The following is a 27,322-nucleotide window of genomic DNA, read 5'->3' on the forward strand; positions in this document are numbered from 1 at the left end:
ACAGATGTAACCTGCCCTAGGGCAAGAGAAAGTCTCAAAGGAGCTTTTAATTTCCTAATATTGAAATGAGCATAACTTTCATCATCTTAATCAGTGAATAAAAAAATAAAGTTGCTAACATTATTTTTTAAACACGGCATATGAGGATTTTAAGAAATCGCAATTGCTTTTTAAGTTGCTATTGAAAGTTCATTTTCTCTGTGTTCAGGAAGATTCTGCCAGGAGCTCCTAACTAGGTAGTCGTATTGCAGTTAAGCAAAACATTCCCAGGGATGGTGAACAGCCCTGTTCTGTGGACACCACTCCGGGGAAGGGAAAAGGGCGTGCGTTGTCCACAGAGTGGTTTTACTTTGTCCTGGAACTTGGTTTTCATCTCGTCTCATAAACTCAGCATACAGGAGTATTCATTTAAAATTACAGCAGAGAGAGATCCAAGATGGCTGATCACTAACAGCTCGGGATTGTAGCTCCCACTGAAAGCGCAAAGAATGAGAGGATGCCACACCTTCACATGAATTCTTGTTGCTCACGCACCAGGAGATTCCCAGCGGAGGAGCCCCACGGGTCGCCAGCGCGACTCTTGTGACCGGCGAGGCGGTTTTGCCGGCGCCTTGGAGCGACGGTTCTTGGTGCAGAGTCGGAAAAGCACCATCAATCTTAACGCCGCTGATTTGGTCGGCGCAGTGGGTTGCTCAGATTTCGGCGCTGAGAATCAGTAAGTTGGACGTCCACTCAGAAACCTAATTACAAAGACGGTGAATTCAAAGACCACAGATGGATAAATTTATAACGAAAGGAGGAAAACGGCCAAAAAAGGCTGAGAATGCCCAAGATCAGAAGGCCTCTCCCTCAGCGGGGGATCACAGTTCCTCATCAGCAACGGAACAAGGCTTGATGGAGAACGAGTGTGTTCCAATTACAGAAGCAGGCTTCAAAATGTGGATAATGAGAAACTTCTGTGAATTAAAAGAACTTGTTTTAACCCAATCTAAAGCAACTAAGAACTTTGAAAAAAGATTTGACGAAATGTTAATAAGAATACACAATTTAGAGAGGAATATAAGTGAATTGATGGAGCTGAAAAACACAATAGGAGAACTTCGTGAAGTATGCACAAGTTTTAACAGCCGAATTGATCAAGCAGAAGAAAGGATATCAGAGGTCGAAGACCAACTCAATGAAATAAAACAAGAAGACAAGATTAGAGGAAAAAGGATAAAAAGGAACGAGCAAAGTCTCCAAGAAATATGGGACTATGTGAAAAGACCTAATCTACGCTTGATAGGTGTACCTGAATGTGACGAAGAGAATGAATCCAAGCTGGAAAATACGCTTCAGGACATTATTCAGGAAAATTTTCCCAGCCTAGTAAGGCAGGATAATATTCAACTCCAGGTAATACAGCGAACACCACAGAGATATTCCTCAAGAAGAGCAACTCCAAGGCACATAATCGTCAGATTCACCAGGGTTGAAATGAAGGAGAAAATACTAAGGGCAGCCAGAGAGAAAGGTCAGGTTACCCACAAAGGGAAGCCTATCAGACTTACAGCAGATCTCTCAGCAGAAACCCTACAGGCCAGAAGAGAGTGGGGGCCAATATTCAACATCCTTAAAGAAAAGAACTTTCAACCCAGAATTTCACATCCAGCCAAACTAAGCTTCACAAGTGAAGGAAAAATAAAGTTTTTTGTGAATAAGCAAGCACTCAGAGATTTCATCACCACCAAGCCTGCTTTACAAGAGCTTCTGAAAGAACCACTACACATATGAAAGGAACAAACAGTATCAGCCTTTCTAAAAAAATTATCAAAAAGATCATCAATATAATGAAGAATATACATCAACTAATGGACAAAATAGCCAGCTAATGGCAGTATTAAACTCACATATAGTATTATTAATTCTAAATTTAAATTGACTAAATCCCCCAATCCAAAGACAGACAGGCAATTTGAATAAAAAACTAAGACCCATCAGTATGCTGCATCCAGATCCATCTCACATTCAAGGATACACAAAGACTCCAAACAAGGGATGGAGAAAGATTTACCAACCAAACAGAGAGCTAAAATAAATAAATAAAAAGCAGAAGTTACAATTAAGCAACAAAGATCAAAAGAAGCAAAGAAGGACATTATATAATGATAAAAGGATCAATGCAACAACAAGAAGAGCTAAAGATCCTAAATATATACGCGCCCGATACAGGAATACGCAGACATACAAGACATAAAGAGACTTAGACTCCCACATAATAATAGTGGGAGACTTCAACATTAATATTAGACAGATCAATGAGACAGAAAATTAACAACGATATTCAGGACTTGAACTCAGATCTGGAACAAGTAAATGTAATTAACATTTATAGAACTCTCCACTTTAAATATACAAAATATACACTCTTATCAGTACCACATCATATCAACTTAGAAGTTTAAAAGAAATCTTGGTTGGCTCCTTGTTTGCTATTCTCTTCCCTCATTTTCTTTCATGTCTCCATTATTAAGGACAATTATAGGCATACCCATATTTAGACTGCATTCTAGCCCGGGCAATAAAGCAATACCCCCATCCTCTCTCCCTCTTCCTCTTTCTCTTTCTTCCTCTTCTTTATTCTTTTAAAAAAAAAAAAAAGAAAAAAAAATTAACAGAGTCTCGGATATGTGGGACACCATCAAGTGTACCAACATACATAGCATGGGGATCCTAGAGGAAGGGAGAGGAAGGTGTACAAAACATACCTGAATAAATAAATTCAAAAGAAGCCATTCATAAGTGATCAAAAAAAATAATAAAATTACAGCAGAAATCTTCTAATGCAAACTGCGTTCTTGCGGAATATATGATACTTTAGTCAAGAGCTGTGTTAAGCAACCTGTTTTCACTATTCATAAAGAAGGGATTGACGAGTGATAGCAAATGGCCTTTGTACGGTCATAAAGAAAACATTGCCATTGGCAGTCTGAACAAATAATTTTATGTGAAAAAATCTGATGTAGTGCAGCTAGTCATTCTTGAATATTTCTTAATTTAATCCAAATTGAAACCACATTTCTTAAAACCAAAAGTTCCTCAATTACAGGGGCCACAGGCTAGTCAATTCTGGTTCCCTGGTACTTTATATAATACCTGAATGAGAAACACTAACCTGGTACTTTGTATAATACCCAAATAAGGAAACAGTAAATGTGTCCTGAACCAAACTGAAAAAGTTGCTTTCAGAGCTACGTATATATGAATGTGGATCTACAGAGATATTATATGTAATATAAAGTATTTAAGCCGGGCGCGATGGCTCAAGCCTGTAATCCCAGCACTTTGGGAGGCCGAAGCGGGTGGATCACGAGGTCAAGAGATCGAGACCATCCTAGTCAACATGGTGAAACCCCGTCTCTACTAAAAATACAAAAAAAATTAGCTGGGCATGGTGCCTGTAATCCCAGCTACTCAGGAGGCTGAGGCAGGAGAATTGCCTGAACCCAGGAGGCGGAGGAGGCGGTGAGCCGAGATTGCGCCATTGCACTCCAGCCTGGCTAACAAGAGTGAAACTCTGTCTCAAAAAAAAAAAAAAAAAAAAGCAAACAAACAAAAAAAACTATTTAATGTGGATCTATAGAGATATATATAATATAATATGTAATATATTAGACATATAGATATTAGATATTATAGATATATGTAGATATATAGATATAATATAGATATTATATGTAATATAAACATTATGTTACACGGGTCAAATGAAGATGCTTAAAGGGAACATACCAGAATCTTGGGACAGAGGTTATGCATTTGAAACCAAAAGATAACTTTGACATATTTAGAGAACCCTCAAAATTCAACAAAACAAATAAGCCAACCAATTAAAAAATGGACACAGGATTAGAACAGGCACTTCACCAAAGAAGTCCCTTCACATACCGAATGCCTTCACATACATAAGGGAAACAGGAACATTAAAAGTGCCCAGCGTCATTTATTAGTTATTACAGAGATGCAGGTGAAAGCCACGTTGAAATGCTACTTTATGCCAGTTAGGATGACCAAATCAAAAAATCCTGACAATACCAAGTGCTGACAGTGACACAGCAACAGGAGCTCTCAAGCACTGCTGGCGACTGAGGGTGGGGTGTGCAAAGTGGTGTGACCAGTTTGGAAAACCACTGGAAATTGCCCGTCAAGCTTAATATACCTACTGTGACCCAGCAATCCCACTCCTAGATTTTCACCAAAGGGAAATAAGATCACACAAATACCCACTCCCAAGTGTTCACAGCAGCTTTGTTCATAATAGCCAGAAACTGGAAACAACTTCTGGAAACAACTTCAGCGCCCTTCAGTTGAGAAATGGAAAGCAGTTGGAGAAAGGCGCATGCCCAGGCAGGCCCTAATCTCACTTGTGGCTGCCATGAGGCCCCGAGCAAGTGAAGAGAAGAAGAGAAGGCCGAGTGGAGAGCCGTGGAGGCCTTGAAGGCTCCTGTGCTCCAGCACACAAGTGGCCCTCAGCAAAGGTAGGAGTCTGGTGCTTCAGGGCATGTAGGGGACTAGGTGCCTGATCATTCCGTGATGATTCACTAACCAAGCTGAGACTTTCATGGCCACACCTGAAAGAGCATACAGACCTTACAGAATTAGTCCAAGAAGGTCACTGAACAAAGGAAGAGCAGCACCACCACCACATCATTGTGGGGCAGGGACGTCTGTTTCCAGAGTTGCCACATTATTATTTACAGTGTTCGATTTTCAAGAAGAAATTAGGCAACAAAGAAACACTACGGTATCAGTTACTAGACAAAGACTTCAAATCCGCTCTCATAAATGTGCACCAAGAACTAATGGAAACCAAAAAACTAAAGGAAAATGTTAAAGTAATGTCTCAACAAATAAAGAATATCAATAAGGAGACATATTTTTTTAAAAAAAGAACTAGGCCGGGCGCGGTGGCTCAAGCCTGTAATCCCAGCACTTTGGGAGGCTGAGGCGGGTGGATCACAAGGTCGAGAGATCGAGACCATCCTGGTCAACATGGTGAAACCCCGTCTCTACTAAAAATACAAAAAAGTTAGCTGGGCATGGTGGCACGTGCCTGTAATCCCAGCTACTCAGAAGGCTGAGGCAGGAGAATTGCCTGAGCCCAGGAGGCGGAGGTTGCGGTGAGCCGAGATCGCGCCATTGCACTCCAGCCTGGGTAACAAGAGCGAAACTCCGTCTCAAAAAAAAAAAAAAAAAAAAAAAAGAATGAAACCTGAAGGTAAGGCCATTGAGATGATTCAGTCTGAGGAACAGAATTTAAAATGGGGAAAAAATGGTGATGGTTGCATAAGTTTGAAAATATTTTAAAAACCACTGAATTGTAAAAGGATAGGCCAGGCACAGTGGCTTATACCTGTAATCATAGTGCTTTGGGAGGCTGAGGCAGGAGGATTGTTTGAGCCCAGGAGTTTGAGATCAGCCCAGACAACATAGCCAGACCCCATCTCTACAAAAAAAAAAAAAAAAAGAAGTAGCCAGGTACCAGGTATGGTGGTGTGCTTCTGTAGTCCCAGCTACTTGTGAGGCTGAGACAAAAGGATTGCTTGAGCCTAGGAATGTGAGGCTGCAGTGAGCTGTGATCGTGCCACTGCACTCCAACCTGGGTGACAGAACAAGACCTTATCTCCGAAAAAAAAAAAAAAAAGACTTTTATATGAACTACCTCTCAATATAAAATGATTATCTGAGGGAAAAAATAAGGAGCACTGTTTGGAAAAGGCTCTGGAAGACACAGCCCCAAGAGAGATGTGTAAGTCAACAGGAGGCGTCCTGCTGACTTAACTTTCTCATTTTACAGTTGAGGAAACCGAGGCCCAGAGCAGTGAAACAAACTACCCAGTGCTTCTTACGTAATGTCTCTGCCCATTCTATAGTCAGTGTGACCGACCACCTCAGTTTGCCCTGACTTTCCTAGCGTTAGCACTGAAAATTCTGTGTCCTGAGAAACCCCCGGCCCCGGCAGCAAGGGCACCTGGCCTCTCTGTCTATAGTCTGCAGTGAGACCCCTCTTTCCAGCAGTCGGAATTGCTGCAGTTCTTCTATGAATGAGAAATGGTGGCATTCAGAGAAGTCCCATTTTCCCTCTGAATTCAGTCCTCTGAACTTAAGCATATGCTTCTACGCTTGCAGTTCGTTTCCTTTCAGCCTTTTGGAATGAAGGCTCTTTCCTTTTAACGAAATCTGCATTTCATCCCCAACGTGAAAACCGCTGTCCTTGGCTTTCCCTGAAAAGTGAAAAGTGGTTTTCTTTGTGTACTAAATGCTAAGCATATAACAAAAACTGAAGTTGTAGTTAATTGATTGCAGATATGAAAAAGCAGATTATAACCCCTCAGAGATCTATACAAAGACAGGGACAGAGAAAAAGAGAGAGAGGAGATCCATGTCTCCTGAAACTGAAAGCCATGAAAAGAAAACTCAGAGGAATTTTCAGAACCGGCAGACTTCAAAGGAAAGCCCAAATCAAGAGGAGCCAGCAGTCCTTAAATCCGTGATTGATGGAAACCATCCTGTGGGTGGAGGGAGCACTTCTGAGCCAGAGCAAATGGGTGTGGCACATTTCAAGCACAGGGCCCGAGCTCGGTGCTCTGGCGCCAGGAGGGCGAAGCTCAGCCCCGCTTCTTCTCAGGCCAGGGATGCAGCCAGCCCTGCCCAGCCTGGTGGGTCCTCACTATTCAAGACGCGCAGTGGAGAAGGAAGTACACACTCCCCTTGCACCCAGGAAATGATGCTTGGAGTTTGTGAGGTGCAGGGAGGTGAAGGATGACAAGGAAGTGATGGGAAAACAGATGACGGCCACCCACTTCCTATGGGTCCCCATTTGAGCTCAGTCAGCCTTACAGACCTTGCTGCAGACAAGCAGGTGAGCCTCAAAAGCACCTGCTGTCTTCGCCTTTGTTCAGGTGGTTCCTTCAGTCTCTTTAAGTGGCCCCTTGTGCCACTGTGATTGTCGTGGGTGGAAGATCAGAGGGTGTCTCTGGGTCACCAGAGATGGGCACACAGAAATATGCCCCAAGCGTGACGCCTCCAGCAGCCTCTCCATCCACCTCTGCTTCCGTCTTTTACTGTGGTTGAGCCCCAGGGTCCCATCTGCCAGGTCCCCCTCACCCTGGCCCCAGCCTACCTTTCCAGTATGTCCTTGATTTCAGCTGCCTTGCTCTCCTGTCCTCTCCTGCAGACCTTTCAGCACCCTCAAACACACCTCCTTACCCACCCCCACCTCCCTGTGTTTGGCCGTGGAGTTTCCTCTGCTTGGAGCAGGCCCTCCACACCCCACGCCTGCCCACTGTCAAATGTCCAGTTCAGTGTCCGCCTCCTCCTTCATTTTGCCAGAAAGATTAACCTTTCCTTCCTCCGTGCCCTCAAAGGACGGTTTGCACCTCCGATGTTTCCGATCAGCCCCTCCTCCTCCCGTGGTAGATATTCACGGTCCTTTGTGTCCTCTCTCCTCCAGGGTAATTCTGACCTCTGGGGGAACAGGAGTCCTTGTCCCTCCCTGGCGCATGGCTGTAGGAGTGAGGAAACTGCTCCTGCCTGCGCCTGCTTCCCCAGCACCTGGCACGGCACCTGTTCATGCTGGGCACTGCAGACACGTCGTGTGGGCATTTCCTGTTCCTCCTCGAGGGCAGGGCTTGTCCTGTTCGTCTCTGTGTTCCTTGCACCTAGCCCAGTCCCTGGCACACAGCCAGTGCACCATAACAATTGTCAAGATTTGTTCACGAAGTGAAGTTGGAGGGTTTAAAAACTTATTCGCAGAGAAATCTACTTCTCACTTCTGCCGAACTGTGCTGACCTCCTAACCCTTCAGCATCACACCCATGCCTGGGAAAGCCAGTGCAGGAGGTAAAAGGTTCCATCGGGCAGTGCTGGTCCCAGCTTGTCACTGTCCTCATGTGAGGGCCCAGGGTGATGGAGCCATCACTGGCTGGAACATGGCTGATCACTGTGGCAAAGGGGACAAGTAGAGATGCTCCCGTTAGTGCTTTGTAGCGTCTACCTGGAGACTACGCTTGTGACTTTCACCTACAGGTCACTGGCCAAAGCAAGTCCCATGGGCACCCCGACTTCAAGAGGAGGGTAGGGAGCTGGATACCACTCATGCAGTTGGAAATGCTTGCCTGCGACAGCAGAGCTGCTTAAACCCTAACCTTACATGGGATTCAGCAGGTCTAGGGAAAGGCCCAGACTTGGCCTTTCTTGCAAACTGCAGGTCATCTGACCTGCAAGGGCAGAGAGGTGGAGCCAACAAACGGAAACTGTCAACAAACTGAAGCAAAGTCTTTCCCCTCCTTCTCCTTCCTCCTCCCTCTCTGCAGAGGCACAACTCAGCTTGTAGCTCTGTGGGTCTGCCTTGCAAACCAAGAGAACTATCCTTGGCAGTGGAAAGACACTGTGATTTACCTCCAGGGTGCAGAGGACACAGAGGAATCGATAATGAAAGCCATTAGCTGTGTGACAAACCTGCAGAGTCTGGGGACGGACGGAGCCCAGGAGCGCTACAGCTGTGCTAAGAAGCCCCATCAGCCTGGGTAGAGACCATGTATTTGCATAAGCAGGTCTCTTAATGGACCAAGCTGGAGCTAATTGTGTCACCTTTTTCTCTCCTTTCCCTCCCAATGAGTTCACAAAGTTGGGAGGGTCAGTGAGCTCCGACAGGGCCTTGTAAAGGCTTCAGCCCCTTTGAACGCTCTCCTTGTCATTGTCACACTGTCGTGGCCGAGTTTGTCTCCTTGCATTGCCACTAGTGATTGATGACTCATGGGGGCAGTTCCGTTGTTCCAGAGCCTGGAGCTCCTGTTGCTCTGGGGTTCTCTTCAGTGTTGAAGACAAGCACTCATCCCCTCATCAGAAGAAAACACACACACACACACACACACACACACACACACACACACCACACACAGGGTAAGCCCAGCCAGTGCCCAGTCAGCCGTCCCCCTTCCTTGTGGCTGAACCACAGGGGTGGGGGCACTTCCGCTGTGCACCACTGAGCCAGAGATGCAGGAGCCTCTGCCCAGCTCAGAATAGATGATGTTCTTTTCAGCGGTTTTATTTAAATGCCATGCCAGTCACTTCAAATCCTTTTCCAGAAGTTTTGATTGACAGCTATCTGGTCAACCAGAAGCTGCCTGTGGACTAAAATAGCTGACTGGGGCATTGGCTGGGCTTAAAACATGAATAGGGTGCGTGTGTGCGTGTGTGTGTGTGTGTGCACATGCAGAACAGAGCATAGCATGGAATTTGATGGAATGGCTGTGGAAGGAGTCGAAGTGGTCTTGGTGCAGAAGAGGGAGAGGGAAACCAAGTGAAGTGCCTGGTACAGGCGTCCTTCTGCCACTAGAGGGCGCAGTGACTCTAGACTCCACCTGCCTGCGAGGTTTCCCCTAAAGCAGCTCTCTCTGCTGGCTCCCCAGGCAGCAGCTTCAGGTTGATCTCTTAGGAGTCCGATTCTAATTTCCGATGGGCTCAGAGTCATAAATTAGATTTGTGTTCTAGGAAACTAATTTCATGTCACCACAATATTTTAAAAAGTGATCACAAAATGAAATACACATACACATTTTACAAATAATTACAAGAAAACCTAATACTTAAGGCTAAATTCCTCTGGTGGGTGTAGGGGGTGGGGATTGCTTGGATCAGACACACTGCGGCTTGCAGTCTAAGGAGATTTGAACTGCAGGCACCGCCTTTCTTCCCTGTAACTTTCCCTTTAGCAAGTACAGCCATTCCACCTTGCCACAAGGGCCTTCAAACTGTGATGGAAATGAGGGTCATCTGTCTTAGAAACTGGCACCACCGAGCAGCTTTGCTGCACGTTTCCGGAGCCCTGTGCATGGCAACTGCTGAGGGGTGGGCAGTTGCAGTGGCAACTTTGGACTGGAGGCTCAGTCCACGGGATCTGATCACGGCTGGATGGACTCCAGAGCATCATAGAATCCTTTGAAATTATAAGCAAATATTTGATGGTGAGTTTATTTGGGTAGAGTGTCCAGACTGTTCACTGGAGTCTCAAGAAATTCCATGACCCCCAAGATGTTAAGAAACACTCTTGCACATTCAGGTTCCTTTCTAGTGAACTTTTTTTTTGAGATGAATTCTTGCTCTGTCACCCAGGCTGGAGCACAGTAGTGGGATCTCAGCTCACTGCAACCTCTGCCTACTGGATTCAAGCAGTTCTCCTGCCTCAGCCTTCTGAGTGGCTGGGACTACAGGCGCCTGCCACCATGGCTGGCTAATTTTTGTATTTTTAGTAGAGACAGGGTTTCATCGTATTGGCCAGGCTGGTCTCAAACTCCTGACCTTGTGATCCACCCGCCTTGGCCTCCCAGAATACTGGGATTACAGGTGTGAGCCACTTTGCACAGTGCTAGTGATACATTTTTTTAAAAGTGAAAGGTGTCTATAGGTCGATCCTTCTAAGGCGAGGGGTGAGTGCATCCACACGCATCCTTGTGTGTGTACAGATACACAGGCTGCGCACACGGGCCCCTCCCTCCCACACACGTGCCCACAGCTGCACAGGTGCCAGCTTCTCTAGAGCCAGCGTCCTCCACTCCCTCCCAGCCCCGCTCTTTAGAATTCCTCTACACAGTTCTCGTAGATTTGTTTCGTCCCTTCACACCTCTCACATGTCACAGGTAAGAATACTCAGCATCCCGGGGCCTCCTTTACCCCACAGCCCCAAATTCCGGGGACAGCATGGGTGTGGGAGGGAGCATGGAACCCAGACCCAGATTCTTGTTCCGGACCTACCCCTTACCCTTGTGAATTTGAGTAAGGTCCCTAACTGCTTTCGGTTTCCTGGTGGGTAAAGTAGAATAATGGCCCCACCTCGCAGGATGACTAGTCTGAGGACATGAGATGATGACGGAGAGGCGGCCTGCAATCCACCTCTGCCCTCTTAGAGGGGCCCCGCAAACTCCTGACATCCATTAGAAAACGGGCACTGAACCTGGTGCTTAAAATGCAAATGCTGCTTTCCTGGCTCTCTGAGTAAGTCTCCTGTCATCTCCTGGAAGCGGGAGGTACTTGGGAAGTTGGTGGTGCTTGGTATTTAGAGGGTATATCTTCCTTTGGGTGGAGGGCAGGTGGGCAAGTCCAGCTGTCTTGCCGTCAGGTGACCTGGGGCGCGCTCTCTGTTCGCTGTCTTTCTAATGATGTCATGGCTACTGGGATCAGCTGAGTGGGACAAGAGAAAGAACGGCCAAGCCACACACTTGGGGCAAGTCCTTCCGCTGTCTTGTTCCTGTTGCAGTTCCCTAGAGGAGCGCAGGGTCAGCGCCGGAGGCTGCGGATGCAACAGGCCAGGGCATAACGAGGTGTCTGTTGTGGGGTGTGCTTGCCATTTTCCCCGATGCATATTATTTGACAGCTGAAGAAACCATGAAAAGCAACAAAATATGGCATGTACATGTACTGGAATTGTATGCATCCTTTAAAAGAAAGGGTATTCCGACGCATGCCACTTCACGGAGGAAGCTTGAAGACATGAAGTGAAGTATGCCAGTCACAAAAAGACATACTGTGGGTTTCCATGTATATGAGGGAGCTAAAGGAGTCAAATTCAGAGAGACAGAAAGCAGAATGGGGGCTGCCTGAGGGTGGGGAGTGGGGGAACTGGGAGTTTTTATTGAATGGGCATAGAGTTTCAGTTCAGAAAGGTGAAAATGTTCTAGAGATAGCAGTGATAGTTGTACAACAATGTGAATGTACTTAACACAGCTGTACACTTAAAAATGGCTAAGGTAGTACACTTTATGTTATGTGTATTTTACCACAATTTACACACACACACACACACACACCCCAAAAAAGGAGACTCACTTGAGCCTGAGAGGTCGAAGTTGCAGTGAGCCATGATCGCCCTACTGCACTCCAGCTTGGGAGACACAGTGAGACCCTGTCTCCAAAAACCAAAGAGATGGCCTATGAAATAAACATGTTTTGAGCCCTGGGAATGTGAGCTGGGGTGAGAGTCTGGCTCACATACCGTCTGATCCACATCTGGAGCTCCTTTGGATATTTTATAAACGATCGGGCTCCCAGGCAGGGTACCATCCTTGTCTAGCCACCTGTGGGAATAGTCAGGAGCCAGAGTTCAGGGCTGGCCTCTGCTGCTGACTGGGGGCTATGGACACGCCTCTCCTCTCCCCAGCTTCCCTGTCCTCAGCTGAGAAATAGGAATAAGAACCCCCCATTTTAGTCAGTGGAAGGCTCACGTGAGTAGAGAGCAGAAGCCCTTTGGAAACGCTGTCATTCTGGACAAACATTCTGGACCCTCCTCTGGGGAGAAGGGTCCTGGGCTCGACTCTAGGCTCTGGGTCTCTGTGCCTTTCTAGCCCTGCTGACTGGTGCCCACTGCCACCTGTGCTGCCGGGAGCCACCCTGCATTTCCCGGGGGGTGTCGAGAATTTCACCTTCACGGAACAGGCCGAGACACTCAGGCCCTTGGAGAATCTCGGTGATCCTAATCATAAGCTTGCTAGGCTGCGGTCAGTGGAACGATCACATGTTCATTACATTTATTACAAGTTCATTACATTTATTACCAGAAAGGCTCTTTACTGGCCACCCTAGAAGAGCGGGTGGGGACCCCCTGTGCCTGGCTGGCAGGCCTTCTGTAAAGAGTGACCTGGCAGCTTCTGATGTGTCTGTGGTGTTCCTGTGAGTGGCTGGAGCTGGAGATGCCTGTCGAGGGGCTGAGGTGGATGGGGCCTAGGGGGTGGAGGGGGGGGCTCCATCGCAACTTATGGACGCCCACCTGCCTTCCTTCCCCAGAGGTCTGCGGCTCGGCCATGGAAGTGGGGACTCCATGGAGGAGTGTGGAAATGGGGGTTACTTAAGGAAGGTAGGATGAGCAGGGTAGCTTTCACCCCAGGGGGGATTTTTGGGAAATGGAGCCGGTACTCTGCAGTAGTTGAAACATGCCAGGCAGGCTGGGTGTGGTGGCTCACACCTGTAATCCCAGCACCCTGGGAGGCCGAGATGAGAGGATCACTTGAGGACAGGAATTTGAGACCAGCCTAGATAACATAGTAAGACACTGTCTCTACAAAAACATAAAATAAAATTAGCCAGGCGTAGTGGTGTGCACACCTGTAGTTCCAGCTTTTCTGAAGGGGCTGAGGTAGGAGGATCGCTTTTGTGGGAGGTAGGGGCTGCAGGGAATCATGACTGCGCCAGTGCACTCCAGCCTGGGCGACAGAGCAAGACTGTCTCAGTGACAGGAAAGCCAGGCAGAGCATGGTGCACTTTCTGTGCCCTCTCTGGATTCCTTGTCCTAGCACAGTGAGCGAGGTAAGGGGCCCATTTCACAGGCAGAAAAGCTGCGTCCAAGCAGAAAATGACGAGAAGGAAAGCACAGGTGGCTTCCTGGGGCCACTGAAGAAGGGTCGGTGAGAAAAGCACTAATGACCAATTCTGTTAGGTGACCTTCTGGAAATTCCCTGAGGCAGGTGTTGCCCCGCGTGTATGAAGTCCCACTAACTTCCATCTAAAAGGTCAGCAAAACAGAAAAAAAATGCCAGTAGCAAAAGTCAAGGAACTTGTTGTGGGGTCAGTAACAGAGAGAAGGTCAGGGAGTCAGGCTCAGGTCATTCCTCCCCTGGACTGGAACAGAGAGGAAGGGTATGTGGGCCTGGCTCCCGGTGCAGTCCTGGGGGTACCTGGCCCCACAGGCTGGAGTGGGGAGCTGGGCTGGTGCCACCCTGGGCAGAGTCAGGCCCCGGGTTGAGCAGCAAGGGCGCCTGTTTCTGGGCAGCCTCGTGGCGGGGCTTTTGAGCCAGTTTGGCAGTTATTATTTATCAGGCAAGTCTGTCATGGCGTGGACTCATTCTCCATCCCCAAAAGTGCCTCTGTAGGGCCTGGAGGATGAGCACAGTCTGCGGGGTGCAGGGCCCACGAGCCCCAGGGACTGACCCTGTGAGGACGCCTGGGTCTCGAGGCAGGAGCCCCCCTGCCCAGCCTCCTACATCCAGCGCAGTTCTGGGGACCCTCCACTGTCACGGGTGCAGCCTCCTTATTGGAAGGAGCCAGAAGATGTGATGTGAGCAGAAGAGGTGATGTGAGCAGTTGTCTCTGCAGTCACGAATGGTCTGCTGTTTTTATGGATCCTCCCTACGAACGGCAGGAGAGGGGAGAGGCCACCAGGCTGTTTATTATGTGTGGTCCCCTCCTCTGCAGCTCTCCTGACAGTCCTCTGCTTCCTGCTCCCGAGGGCCAGTGAGAGGAGTAAAAGTGAAATCAGGATGTAAAGCTTTCCATCTGCTCCAGTTCATTAAGGAAAGGTGGATGACCACAAGCATTGGTGCATCAGCCATGATCAGTAACATGCTGCCTAGGAACCCCCGCCCCGCCACTGACTAGGACACCTGTTGTGTGCTCAGGAGACCGGCTGCACCCACGCCAGCACCTGCATAGCCTGGCCCCAGTGCCAGGTTGACCAGTGGACTTGGAGGGGCCCAGAGGGACCGTCTGTAACCCAGAGATGACATCTTCATCCTCTCTGTCCCCCTTCCCCTGCACCACTCCACTGTCCCCGCAGAAGAGCAAATGGGCTTTTTCAGGAGCTGAGGATGATGGGGAGGTGTCCTTCTGTCCTCCTCCCTGCAAGGACACAGCGCCACAGTGCCACCATCTAAAGACTGAACCCACCCATGGAACTGGCCAGGGCTCTGGGACACGGAAAGTGGCTGCCTGAGCTCCTTGGTCGCCTCCTCCTTCCCACCATTCCTTCCCAGGCCCCAGAGGAGGTGGTTGAGGTAGCAACAGGGACCCAGGTAGAATCCAGAAGTTGAGAGAATGTCCAAGAGGTCCCAAGAATCCATAGTTCATTTTCTCATCCATTCATTCATTGCAAATAGTACGCGAAGCCCTGAGATGAGGGAGAGGCACAGACAGTCCTGGGGGTGGTAGTGGCTTAGAGAACAGAAGGGTTGTTGTAATGCAGCGTCATCTGCGCTGTCCAGCCGTGTAATGCCACGGGAACACAGAATGTGAGCAGCTTCTGCCTTCCAGAATCGAGCAAGGTTTCATAGAGGTGAGGACATTTGGTCTGGGTCCTGAGAGATGCGTAGGATTTCCTGTGATGGGAAAGAGGAAAGGACATTCCGTGTGCAAGGGAATGGAACATTCTAGAAATAGGTCAAGACCACCACACCAAAGAAAATAGTGCCCAGAGGGGAAGGGGAAGGCTGAAAAGGTAGAAGATGGTGAGGGAGGCAATGCTGAGGGGTGAATCAGGGAGAAGGGCCGGGGTGGAGTGGGACTGGGGAGGTCCCGGGCTGTTCTGCCTGGGGGCTGGAGAGGCCCCTCCTGGGTTCGGAGAGGTGCTGGGCAGGTACAGCCCTCCCAGCCTCCCTGGTGAACAGTCAGGCCAGGGCCCTCTTTGAGGGTTACCGACGTCGTAATTCACATAACGCTGTCCCTTGTGCCGCACACAGAGGGACCCACCCAGAGGGAGGGCGAAAGAGCAGGGCGGCCGGAAGCTCACGGAAGACAAGCCGTAAATCCGAGCAGCGGGAGGGAGGGAGGGAGACCCCGCGGATGCCCGGAGGAGTGGGGGGTGGGGGGGCGTGACTTGCAATAGGCCGCGGACGAAGCAGGACAAGGAAGAGACTCGATGGAACCTTCCTTCGCACCCAGTCTCTTTTTTGTCCTTCTTATCCCCAGTTGAGCTAGGGGAGGGAAGGACAGCCGAAGCCCGCAGTTGAGGCCAAGCTCATTGCAGGCCGGCGGCCGCAGCCTCTCTCCGCCGCCCGACAGGACGGTGCACGAGGTCCCAGCCCGAGGGCGGCGCGGGGGCGTGGGCAGCCCGGTGGTCTGGTCGGCGGTTTCCCTGCGGCTCTTGGAGGTTTTTCTTAGGGAAGTGTCTGCCATCTTGTGGCTGAAGCTGGTACTGCCGAGGCCCACTGGCAAACCTCCCTTCCGGGCTCCTCAAGGGGTCCCTGGGCCGGCAGGTGGCTGCCAGCCGAGGAGGAGGGGAGGAGGGCAGTGGCACCGGCCTCCCTGCGTGGACCCCCCTCCTCCCACGCTGCGCTCAGAGAATCTTCTGGAGACAGCGGCTGCGCCTGGGATGACAGGGAAGAGGGTGCATCTCAGACACAGGCAGGCTGGGAGGTCTGCATGGGGTGGCACCCGAACACGGATGCCTCCCGTAGACAGGCACAGTCAGCCCAGAGCCGGGGGCGAGGCCCCCCAGCAGGCGGTGCCAGGCGTGGAGTGGGTGGGCCCTCTGAGGGTGATCACACCTGTGGGCTAGAGGGCACCCGGGCTCCGGGCCATGTGAGCCTGTGAATCCAACTCACATTGTGAATTCGGAGCCCCTGGGTGTTCGATCTTTTATTTGCTTTTTGGATACAGCTGTAACAGGTGAGAGATTGGCATCTCTCAGTTCTCCAGTTTTCTCAACTTGGCTGGGGCCAAGAATGTGAGGCCCTCCTGGTGCCTTTTTCTCTTCTCCAAGCTCCTTGGTGCTGCCTGGAGCAGATGGCACCTCCCCACCCCCACCCCACGGACATCGTCCTTACTGTCGTCACCAGAATCTTCCATTCCCACAGCCACCTGGCATCCCAAAGCCTGCCTTTCGTAGGCAACTTCTTCACGGGCAAATGCTAGCTATCGTTTAAGTCAGACTGCGGGCGCATACTCCATCTCCAAGGCGGTCATTGCTAACTCTAAATCTACCCCTGTTAGCCAACCCACATTCCCTTTCTTAGAGAGGCTCTGTTCCCTGAAAACAATCTGGAACCAAATGCGGCGTGAGCTGCGGCCAGTCATGGAAACAGAAAGCTTCCATTTCCATCAAGCTGGATGGATTCTACAAAAGGAATTCAGTGTTTACAGAATCGTTAGCAGGGATGTTAGCGTGAAGGTCAGGAAAAAGCACCCCAGGATTTCAGGATACCAAGAAGTTACTGAAATTGCCAGGAGTCATCGTGGATGGCATTCCACGGGCTCTCTGGAGAGGGCCAGGAGGAGCTGGCAGAGTCCCTGGTCTCCTTCCTGCAGAGTCCTATGCTCATCCTCACAGCTGCGCCCTGCAAAGAATAGCTTCTCCTTTTACGTTACGGTAGCCTGCCAAAATCTCTCATTGGTGGAATCTGAAGCGGGGCCTTGCTGGCGGCAGAATCTGGGGAGCGCAGTCTGCAGGCTTTCCGCCTGTGCAGTACCGGGGTGAGCTGCGAATGTCAGGGACCAAGGCTCGGTATCTGACACACACTTTTAAACACGGGTGATAATAATAGGACTTCCTTCCCATGGCTGTTGTGAGGCTAAAATTAACACTTGTGAAGTCTTTGCACAGAGCATGGCATATGGTAGACCCTCAATAATTGCTAGTTTACAAAAAATTGTCAAAACTGAAATTAGAATGGCTCCTGATTATCATTTCTAACCCCTGCGAAAAAGAAACTGGCTGCCTCTGAGCTGACTGGTCCAAGCCACCAGCCTTGGCAGAGAACCTACTTCTTAGCGTTCCGGGCCTGCTGGGCCTCGGGATCCTCGATCAGCTTTATACTGGCTCAGACGGCTAAACAGAGATGCAGGAAACAGGTGACATTTCTCAAGAAAAAACCCGAAGCGTGAATCATGCTGAATATTAATACTGGATTTGCTGTGCTTGGCAGACTTGAGGACTTCATCTCACATGGACCAGTGGACGGTCAGGGTGTGGTCGGTCCCCTCGTGAAAACACAGGTCCTGGCTCTGCTTTGCGGCTCTGTGCTGAATGGAGGCAGTGAGACCGGGGTTGAGCCTCTGTGGTCCTCTTCTCACGTGCTCCAAGCAGCCTGCGACAGGAAAGAATTAGGGCACAGCTAAATCCAAAGGGAAAAAGAAGCCGGCTGCAATCCACGGGGAGCAGTATCTATTTCTTAGTCTGTCTCCTGCCCCAGATAGCCCCTTTCCTCTCCCAGCTTGTGTTGATGTGTCTTTCCCTGGCGGCAGATGCCACCAGGATGTAAACTAGGATGGAGAGGGAGGTGATGAGCCCCAGGCCACGTCCTTCCCTGCCCTGATTCCCCAGGCTCCCTGGCCTGGAGTTCAGAGCGAAGACCCCTACTGACCCCTGCTCACCAGGACGTCCCAGCAGGGCCCTGCTCCCCAGAGCCACAGCAAGTGGAGGGGACCCTCTGTCTATCCTGGGACTGTGCTGGGGTCCTGTTCCTGCAGGTGGGCAGACAGGATAGTGCCAGGCAGTGCTGCAGCCATTCCTCCCACCCTTGCCCGTCCTTCCCTGCCCACCCCTTTCCTTCGCTCGCACTGTGGTCCTGCTGAGCCCTCTCAGGGATGTCCATTTGTGCTCAGGGACAGCCAGGGGACCATGCTTACCTGCTCTTTCCCCCGGGTGAGCTTTGGGGCCCGTTTCAAAGAAGACCACAGGGTCCAAACCAGGGCCCCCCTACATGCTCCTGGAACAGCAGGGCTATAGAAATAGAGTGTAAATGACAGATTTAAAAATCCGTTGGAAACCGGACTTCAGTTCCCAGTCAACTGAGGCACAGCAAGGTAAGTCCCTGCTCTGCATTGCTTTGCTTGGAATGCACAAAACCCAGCCTGAAGGGACCCACTGCGCATCTCGAGCCATGCGTCCGCTCCCTGCAGCCCCGGCCTGAGTGCGCCCCCGCCACGGGTGCTGTCTCTCTCTCTCTAGCATGGGAGCTGATGGCGCCTTTCTGTGTCCCCACAGGTTCTTTCTGAGCACGGCTTTGGCCCCATCACTACCGACATCCGGGAGAGACAGACTTTCTACTACGCGGAAGACTACCACCAGCAGTACCTGAGCAAGAACCCCCACGGCTACTGCGGCCTGGGGGGCACCGGCGTGTCCTGCCCAATGGGTATTAAAAAATAATTTCTCCCCACATGGTGGGCCCTTGAGATTCCAGCAGAAATGCTTTCAACAAATTGAGCGGTGCTTGTGTGATTCACAATCTTGGCATTTTAGAACGTACAAAGTACAAAGGAATTTACGAAGATCTGCTTTACTCAAGTATAATCTGCAGGAGGTGCGAGGGCAAGTTGATCATTGTGATTGATTTCCTCATGAGTTGTGGTGGGAGCAGAGCTGTACGGGTTCCTGTGTCTCATCTGGGGTCCGAGTGAAGGTAACAGGGATGCTGTGTTCACCCTTCTTGGTGGAAGCTAAGGGGTGAGCTGGGAGGTTGTTGTACAGGACGGGGGACCCCAGAAGTCCTTTATCTGTTCTCTCCTGCCTGCCAGTGCCTTACAGTTTGCAAACGTTCATAGCCTCCATGATTCATACACTGAAATCCGCCGATTTACTGAACCTAGACACGCGAAAGAGGCTTTCTGTCCCTTTTCAGCCCTATTTGTGCAGAGATGTGAGTCCACTTGATGAATTCGAATGCTTTCCTCACAGCTATGAGAAATATTTGCTTTAATAAAAACCTACAGTCTAATAATGCAAACTGTCTGGTGTTTCCTCTGTTTTTGACTTGCTCAGGTCGGATATTTTTAAGTGCAGTAATATGAACTTCAGGATTCTAAAGCGCTTGAGAGGGGAAAAGCCTCAGAGCCGTTTCCCCGCAGGTGGGAGCAATTCGGATTGAAATTGTTGGTGAACACGCACACTTGTAGCTCCTGGCAACCTCAGTAATAATAGTTGTTCTCCAGGTGCTTGTCACATCCCTCACATCACAGACCATGCTAGTTAGAGCAGACATCTCCAATCTCTGCCCTTAAGAACCTTTATATTACGTAAGCAATACACATGTAAACAAAAGATGAAATAAGATGATGTCAGGTCCTGATGAGGGACATGAAGGTGTTGAACAGGATAAGACAGTGAGTTGTGTCTAGGGGCTGTGAGATTGTGTTCAGGGCTGTTTGAGCGAGGTTGGTCAGGGAGGCCTCCGTGAGGTGGTGAGGCTTGATGGATTAGTCCATTCTCGCGTTGCCATAAAGAAATACTGAGACTGGGCGATGGATGAAGAAGAGAGGTGCAGTTGGCTCACAGTTCCACAGGCTGTACAGGAAGCATGATTCTGGCATCTGCTCGGCTTCTGGGGAGGCCTCAGAATTCAGCAGGACGTTTGGTGGGAACACGGATCCAAACCATATCATTTGAGAATCAGATAAACCAATCAGCAGCCCCCAGCCTTTCAGCACCAGGGACAGTTTTTCCACAAGTGGGTGATGGGAGGGATGGTTTCGGGGTGATTCCAGCACATGACACTCATTGTGCACTTAATTACTGTTACCTTGTACTATATAACGAAATAATTACATAACTCACCATCTTGTGGAATCAGTGGGAGCCCTGAGCTTGTTTTCCTGCAACTAGATGGTCCCAGCTGGGGGTGATGGGAGACAGTGACAGGTCATCAGACATCAGATTCTCATAAGGAGCATGCCACCCAGATTCCTCACATGTGCAGTTCACAATAGGGGTCACGCTCCTATGAGAATCTAATGCAGGCAGAGCTCGGGAGGTAATGTGACCAATGGGGAGTGGGTGGAAATACAGATGAAGCTTCACTGGCTCACCTGCCGCTCACCTCCTGCTATGAGGTCTGTTTCCTAACAGGCCACAGGCCAGTACCAGTCCATAGCTCGGTGAACTAAATGATTTTCAAGACCTAAAGGTGGCAGCAGGTTGGGAGTACACTAGTGGAAGTGGCTGCTTTCCCATCAGAAGGGCCAGGAAGTCTAAGTGGCCCACATCAGGGAGTAGCTTGAGAGACAGAAAGTCGGTGGGTGGGAATGGTGAGCCTTAGGAGGGTAGTGGAGAGGGCGCTCAGTGAGGCGGTGGAACCAGGTCACAGAACCTTCTGAGGACGCGATAATGGGCTTTTTAGTTTGTTCTATTTAATTGCGCAGCATTGGAGCATTTTACGCACTTTCTTCATCATTTATTTTTAACTGGAGCAACTGGGTGGCTGGGGGTGTGATGTGTTTGTAAGAAGGCGGATGTGAGGTGGAGGTAATGGAATGAATCGCACAGTTTTGGCCACGCGGATTTGAGATGCTCCTCAGATGTCCCGGTGAGGATACAGAGCAGGAGACGTGGTTGGTTGCATAGGTCTGGATCTTGGAAGGGATCAGTGGAGGAGAGATTTCAGAATCCCCAGCATATAGATGGCGGTTGAGGCCACGGGACCAGCTGAGATCATTTAGGGGGAGACTGGAGAGAGAGAGAAAGGGTCTGAACATTGATCACTGGGGCGTTCCAACGTGCAGAGGTCTGGAAAAGAAGGAGCAGAGGAGAATTGGAGAAGTGACACCTTTTCAAGTACAAACTGACCGATCCAGAGTTCACAGCCCGACCACCTCCTCTGGCTCTCACACTCCAGGCCACTCGCCGGCTTTCCTAATTGCCCCAGGCCAAGTGCTTCACGACTAGGGACAGCCCTTGTGCCCCAGAGCTGCTGAAATTATTCAGCACGCCAGTCCCGAGCCTGTTCATTCTGCCTTCTCAGGGTGGGAGCCTGTTCATCCTTCTCAGGGAAACCACAGTCGAGGCTGTGTCCCACCGTTTCCTCCTGCTCTGCTCTAGTTCTTCCCCTTCTCCTGGGACCTGTCAGTAACAAACGCTTCATAGCAGCCATCTCTGGGTCTGTTGGCCTTATTAGACCTAAATAGCAATAAAACCTATCAAAACATCGTGAGCTAGAGATACTGAATAACTGACAAAATCCCCATTTTAGTTCCCTGATCCGTGGAGACAAGTGTCCTGTACTCCCCACTCCCAATATGGTAAATAAAACGATACAATTTTTCTGGGGGAATTTCAAATTTTGGTGGCACCAGTGGCAAACCAAATGATGCAGTGACAACCCTATGTTGTCACCCAGTTTGGCAGATGAAACATTGTTTCCTTCCCCCAGTATTGTGTCATGCATAGGTTTCATTCGCATGTTCTCAATCTCATCTTAAAAGTCATTATGTAAAGTGTTGAGCTGGGGCTGGGCGCGGTGGCTTACGCTGTAATCCCAGCACTTTGGGAGGCCGAGGCAGGCAGATCACCTGAAGTCAGGAGTTCATGTTCAGCCTGGCCAACATGGTGAAACTCTGTCTCTTCTAAAAATACAAAAAAATTAGCTGGGCATGGTGGCAGGCACCTGTAATCCCAACTACTTGAGAGGCTGAGGCAGGAGAATTACTTGAACCTGGGAGGCAGAGGTTGCAGTGAGCCGAGATCGCACCACTGCACTCCAGTCTCGGTGACGAGAGTGAAACTCTGTCTCAAGAAAAATAAATAAATAAAAATTGAACTGAGCAGTTCACTTAGGGACATGTGCTTGTTTAAAGTCTTAGAGCATCTTTTATGATAGGCATGATGTGTCATTCTACTGCCCTTGGTGACCCTCCCGCCCCAACTTCTAGGAGAAAGTGCTGGTAGTTGCCATGCTCTTTCATGCCAAGCCCAGGCACACCTTCAGAATTCCTCTACACCAAGGGTCTTGGGCAAGCACTGCCAACCTATCAGACATGGTTTCCAGGTGAAACCCAGAGCTTTCCTTCCAGGTAAAACCGGAATTGCTGACTAAAGCTCTGGATGTAATGTCTCAGCCAGGGGTAAGTTCACTAAAGAGATTGATCATCTAAAGAACAGCTTATGATGTCAGCCACAGCATGATGATCAGAGAGAGCCTGGGACAGATGCTTCGCTGAAATCTGGCAATTCCACAGAGGCTGGTGGAGTGATCAGCTGGAGTTATGTCAGACAGACCTGAGGGAAAATGCTAGCTCTGCCTCTTATAGATTGAATGAGCCTGCGGAAGTCAAATGATTATTCTGAGACTCAGTTTCTTTGTGTGTAAAATGGCGATAATCATACCCATGTTGCAGGGTTTGGGGAAGATTAAATACTGTACATACATATATGTGTGTGTGTGTATACACTTGGTACAGAGCCTGAGACACAGTAGGTATTCTCTACATGGTAGATATGATTATTACCTTCTCATAAAGGAGAAAAGGGGATGATTTGGTGAGACCTTTAAAAAAATCTCATTCGCTTTTGTGAATCCACCCTGTCCCCAGAATGATCAGTGACAATTTCCAAACATGATTACTTCGTCTGAATAGATTACAAAATTTCCAGGGAACAATATTTTTTTAACCATATGTTGAGTCTGGGGTGTCCTTTCACCCCCAAAGTTTAGATATTTCCATCAGAGAGTAGGCTACCCGTTCATTGGAACATGCTCTGAGTTCCATTTTGGACACTAGGATGCCAAGAATGTGTCTGCCCTGACGTCGGCAGTGGGCTGGAGGCAGATGTCCCTGGGTACTCACTGGTCACTTAGCTTGTGTGTCTTCACAGAAGACGGCATCTCTGCGGACCCCGCACCTCCCTCGCTGGACAGCGGCTATTCTGCAACCAAGTGGTCCCCTTGGAGGTGGAAGCAAAAGGAAAAGCTCTGGATGGAGGTTCTCCAGCTCCTCGATAATCTGTAAAAATCTCTGACGCATCAAAAGAGTTCGTCGCTCACATGAAAAGCAGCTTCTCATCACTCTTTTATTCGTTCAGCCATTAGTTAATTAATTCTCTCAACATGTATTTATTCAGTTCCAGCTGTGTGCCAGGGTCTGTGCTAGGTGCCGGGGGCATCACGTCAGTCAAACATAGTTGCCCGCCTCATAAAAATCATTCTAGTGGGGAAATTGGATATTAAATGAGCAGTGTCACAACTCCCTAATTACAAACAGTGAACGTGCCCTCAGGGAAGATCATCGTGTACTGTGAAAGGGTAAAAATGAGGGGATCCAATGAGAGCTGAGGGAGTTGCGTTTGGGCTGAATTCTGAAAGATCCATGAGAATTAACACGCAAAGCAGGTGCAAAGATTCAGTTGGGAGAGCGACAAGTTCCAGGCAGAGGCATGTGCAAAGGTCCTGCGGTGGAGCCTTTGAAAGAAGGAACCTAAGAGCTGTGGTGATGGTGCCATGGGTGTTAATGCTGCTTTTATTTGTAAAAGGACTTAACTTTTTAGAGCCATTTTAGGTTTACAGCAAAATGGAGAGGAAGATACAGAAATTTCCATATGCCCCCCAACACCCTCACATGCACAACCTCCCCAACTATCACCATCCTCCACCAGAGTGGAGCATTTGTTACAACTGATGAACCAAATTGACACGTCATTATCACCCAGTGTCCACAGTTTAGGTTTGGGTTCATTCTTGGTGTTATACAGTCTGGGTTTGGACTCTATCCATTGTTAGAGTATCATACAGAAAAGTTTCCTTGACCAAAATATCCTCTGTGCTCCATCCACCTGTTTATCCCTGTCTCCCTCTTGACCCCTGGCAATCCCAGGTCTTTTTACTGTCTTCATACTTTTGCTTTTTCTAGAATGTCAAATAGTTGAAATCACACAGTAGCCTTTTCAGATGGACCTTTTTTACTTACTAACTATGGCTTTAAGTTTCCGTCATATCTTTTCATGACTCAATGGCACATTTCTTTTTAGTGCTGAATAATACCCCATTTTCTGGATGTGCCACCATTTATTTTCCATTCACTTGCTGATGGGTATCTTGGCTGTTTCTGTTTTTTAGTAATTATGAATAACGCTGCTATACACATGTGTGTGCAGGTTTTTGTGCGGACGTAAGTTTTCAACTTCTTTGGATAAATGCCAAGACGTGTGATTGCTGGATTGCTCAGTGAGAGGTACGTTTGGTTCTGTAAGAAGTTGCCAAGCTGTCTTCTAAAGTGGCTGTGCCGTTTTGAGTTCTCACCAACAATGAATCAGACTTCCCGTGACCCCACAGCTTCACCTGCATTTGGTGGTGTCGGTGTTCCGGATCTCGGTCATGTTAATAGGAGTGTGGTGATGATGGCTCATTGTTGTTTTAGTTCATGTTTCCCCGATGACCCATGATATGGAGCATGTTTTCATGTGCTTATTTTTCTCTATCTTCTTTGGTGAAGCGTCTGTCACAGCCTTTGGCCCAATGGTTAATTTTTCATAGCTGACCAGTATGATGAGGGGTGCTAGGGATGAAGGTTGGTGATGCTCACAAAGTGAGTTTCTGTCTTTTTCAGTATCCACATTTGAATTAGGCAACCTGGCTGCATGAAACTCTTAGCTTTTTTCTCCACTTTTTTCAGCCATCTTCCAGGGTCATATCCTGAGGTAATGTTTGGGCCCCTGGTTTATACTGTTGATGATTATTTTTAAACGGCAGTGACCTCACTGCTGGATTTGATTTTTTTCTAAACACAAGGGCGGGGGCTCACACCTGTAATCCCAGCGCTTTGTGGGGCTGAGGCAGGCAGATCACTTGAGGCTAGGAGTTTGAGACCAGCCTGGCCAACATGGTGAAACCCTGTTTCTACTAAAAATACAAAAATTTGCCCAGCATGGTGGTGCATGCCTGTAATCCCAGCTACTTGGGAGGCTTAGGCACAAAAGTCTCTTGAACCCAGGAGGCAGAGGTTGCAGTGAGCTGAGATTGCACCACTGTACTCCAGCCTGGGTGGCAGATCAAGACCCTGTCTCACAAAAAAAAAAAAAAAAGTAATTGATAGCAAAAACCACACAAAAAGTATAGAATTTGATAATATTTTGATATATGTATATAGCCATGAATTCATAGCTACAATCAAGATAACAAATATATCCACCACCCAGAAAATAGCCTCACACCTCTTATTCCTGGGTCTGCTTCCCCTACTTCATGTTCTACCCCCAAACTGAGTCCTGAGGCAGCCTGCTTTCTGCCATTAAAGATTAGTTTACATTTTTGAAATTGGAGTGAGCATTTACTCTTTCTTCATCTGGCTTCCTACTTAACATAAGTATTTTGAGATTTGTCCATATTGCTGCATGTCTCATTGGTTCATTCCTCTTCATTGTTAAGTAGTATTCCATCACATGGATGTACCACAGAGAGTTTATCCATTCAGCTGTTGATAGACATTTGGATTGTTTTCAGTTTGTGACTATAACACATAAACGTGCTATGGAATTCACATATCACTCTTTGTATGGACATGTGATTCCATTCCTGCTGCATCATCCTCAATGCTTGCCATGATCAGTCTTTCTAAATTTAGATATTCCAGCAAGAGAGCAGTGGGATCTCACTATGGTTTCAATTCGCATTTCTGTAACAAATGATCCTAAGCCTTTTATTTATTTATTTATTTATTTTGAGGTGGAATCTCTCACTGTCACCCAGGGTGTAGTGCAGTGGCGCGATCTCGGCTCGCTATAATCTCTGCCTCCCAGGTTCAAGTGATTCTCCTGCCTCCTGAGTAGCTGGAACTACAGGCATGTGCCACCACTCCCAGCTAATTTTTTCCTATTTTTAGTAGAAATGGGGTTTCACTATGTTGGCCAGGACAGCCTGAGCCTCTTTTATGTGCTGCTTTGCCGTCTGGACATCTTAGTTGGGTGACACAGCTAGCAACATATTTTGCCCATTTGGAGAAGTTGTTACCTTAGTACTGAGTTTTCAGAGTCCTTTTTATATTCTATTTACAAGTCGTTTATTAGATATCCCTTTGACAAAGTCTGTAACTTGTCTTTTTATTTTTTAAGAGTATCTTTGAAAGAACAGAAGTTATCAATGTTGATGAAGTTCAGTTTATTAAATTTTTCCTTTATGTATTGTGTTCTTGGTATTATATCTAGGACATCTTTGCCTAAGATGAGATATTGTATGGTTTAAGGTTTTACACTTAGGCCTGTAGTTCATTTCACATTTGTTTTTATATACGGTGTAAAGTATGAATTAAAGTTTGGTTTAATTTTTGCATATAGATATTCGATTATCCCAGCTGCATTTGTTGACAGGCTATTGGTATGGCCTAAAAGTTTGTATCCTCCACAAATTCCTATGTTGAGATCCTGATCCCCAAGGTGATGGTATTAGGAGGTGGGGCCTTTGGGGAGCTGATTAAGTCATGAGGGCAGAGCCTTCATGAATGTGGTTAGTATCCTTATAAAAGAGCCTTGGAACTGCCTTGACGGTTCCACATTGGGAGGACACAGCAAGAAGATTGTCTGTGAGTCTATGAGGAAGCAGAGCCCTGACCAGACACTGAACATGAGGCCACCTTGATCCTGGACATTTCAACCTCCAGAACTGTGAGAAATAAATTTGTGTTGTTTAGAAGTGTCCAGATTATGGTATTTGATCATAGTAGCCTGAGTGGACGGAGGCACCATCCTTTCTCAACTGAATCGATGTTACAATTTTTTGAAAATCAATCATCTGTATATATATAGATCTATTTCTGGACTGTCTATTTTATTTCATTGATCTATTAGTCTGCCTTCATGCCAATGCCATACAGTTTTGAC

The 27,322-nt window shown here is 48.3% G+C and overlaps 1 protein-coding gene across 8 annotated transcripts in view; it reads left to right on the top strand.

The window, feature by feature from the left end:
* The window catches only part of MSRA (methionine sulfoxide reductase A), a 379,414-nt gene extending 359,945 nt beyond the window's left edge, over positions 1-19,469 (top strand). For all 8 annotated transcript variants that reach the window (XM_010347800.3, XM_010347801.3, XM_074384144.1 and 5 more), the window contains one exon: positions 18,728-19,469. In XM_010347800.3, coding sequence (XP_010346102.1) covers positions 18,728-18,892 — 165 coding nt within the window. In that variant the 3' untranslated portion in view covers positions 18,893-19,469. The remainder of the gene's footprint in view (positions 1-18,727) is intronic.
* Positions 19,470-27,322: the final 7,853 nt, after the last annotated feature.

The sequence above is a fragment of the Saimiri boliviensis genome, chromosome 13 (assembly GCF_048565385.1).
Source record: "Saimiri boliviensis isolate mSaiBol1 chromosome 13, mSaiBol1.pri, whole genome shotgun sequence".
NCBI classification, from domain to species: domain Eukaryota; kingdom Metazoa; phylum Chordata; class Mammalia; order Primates; family Cebidae; genus Saimiri; species Saimiri boliviensis.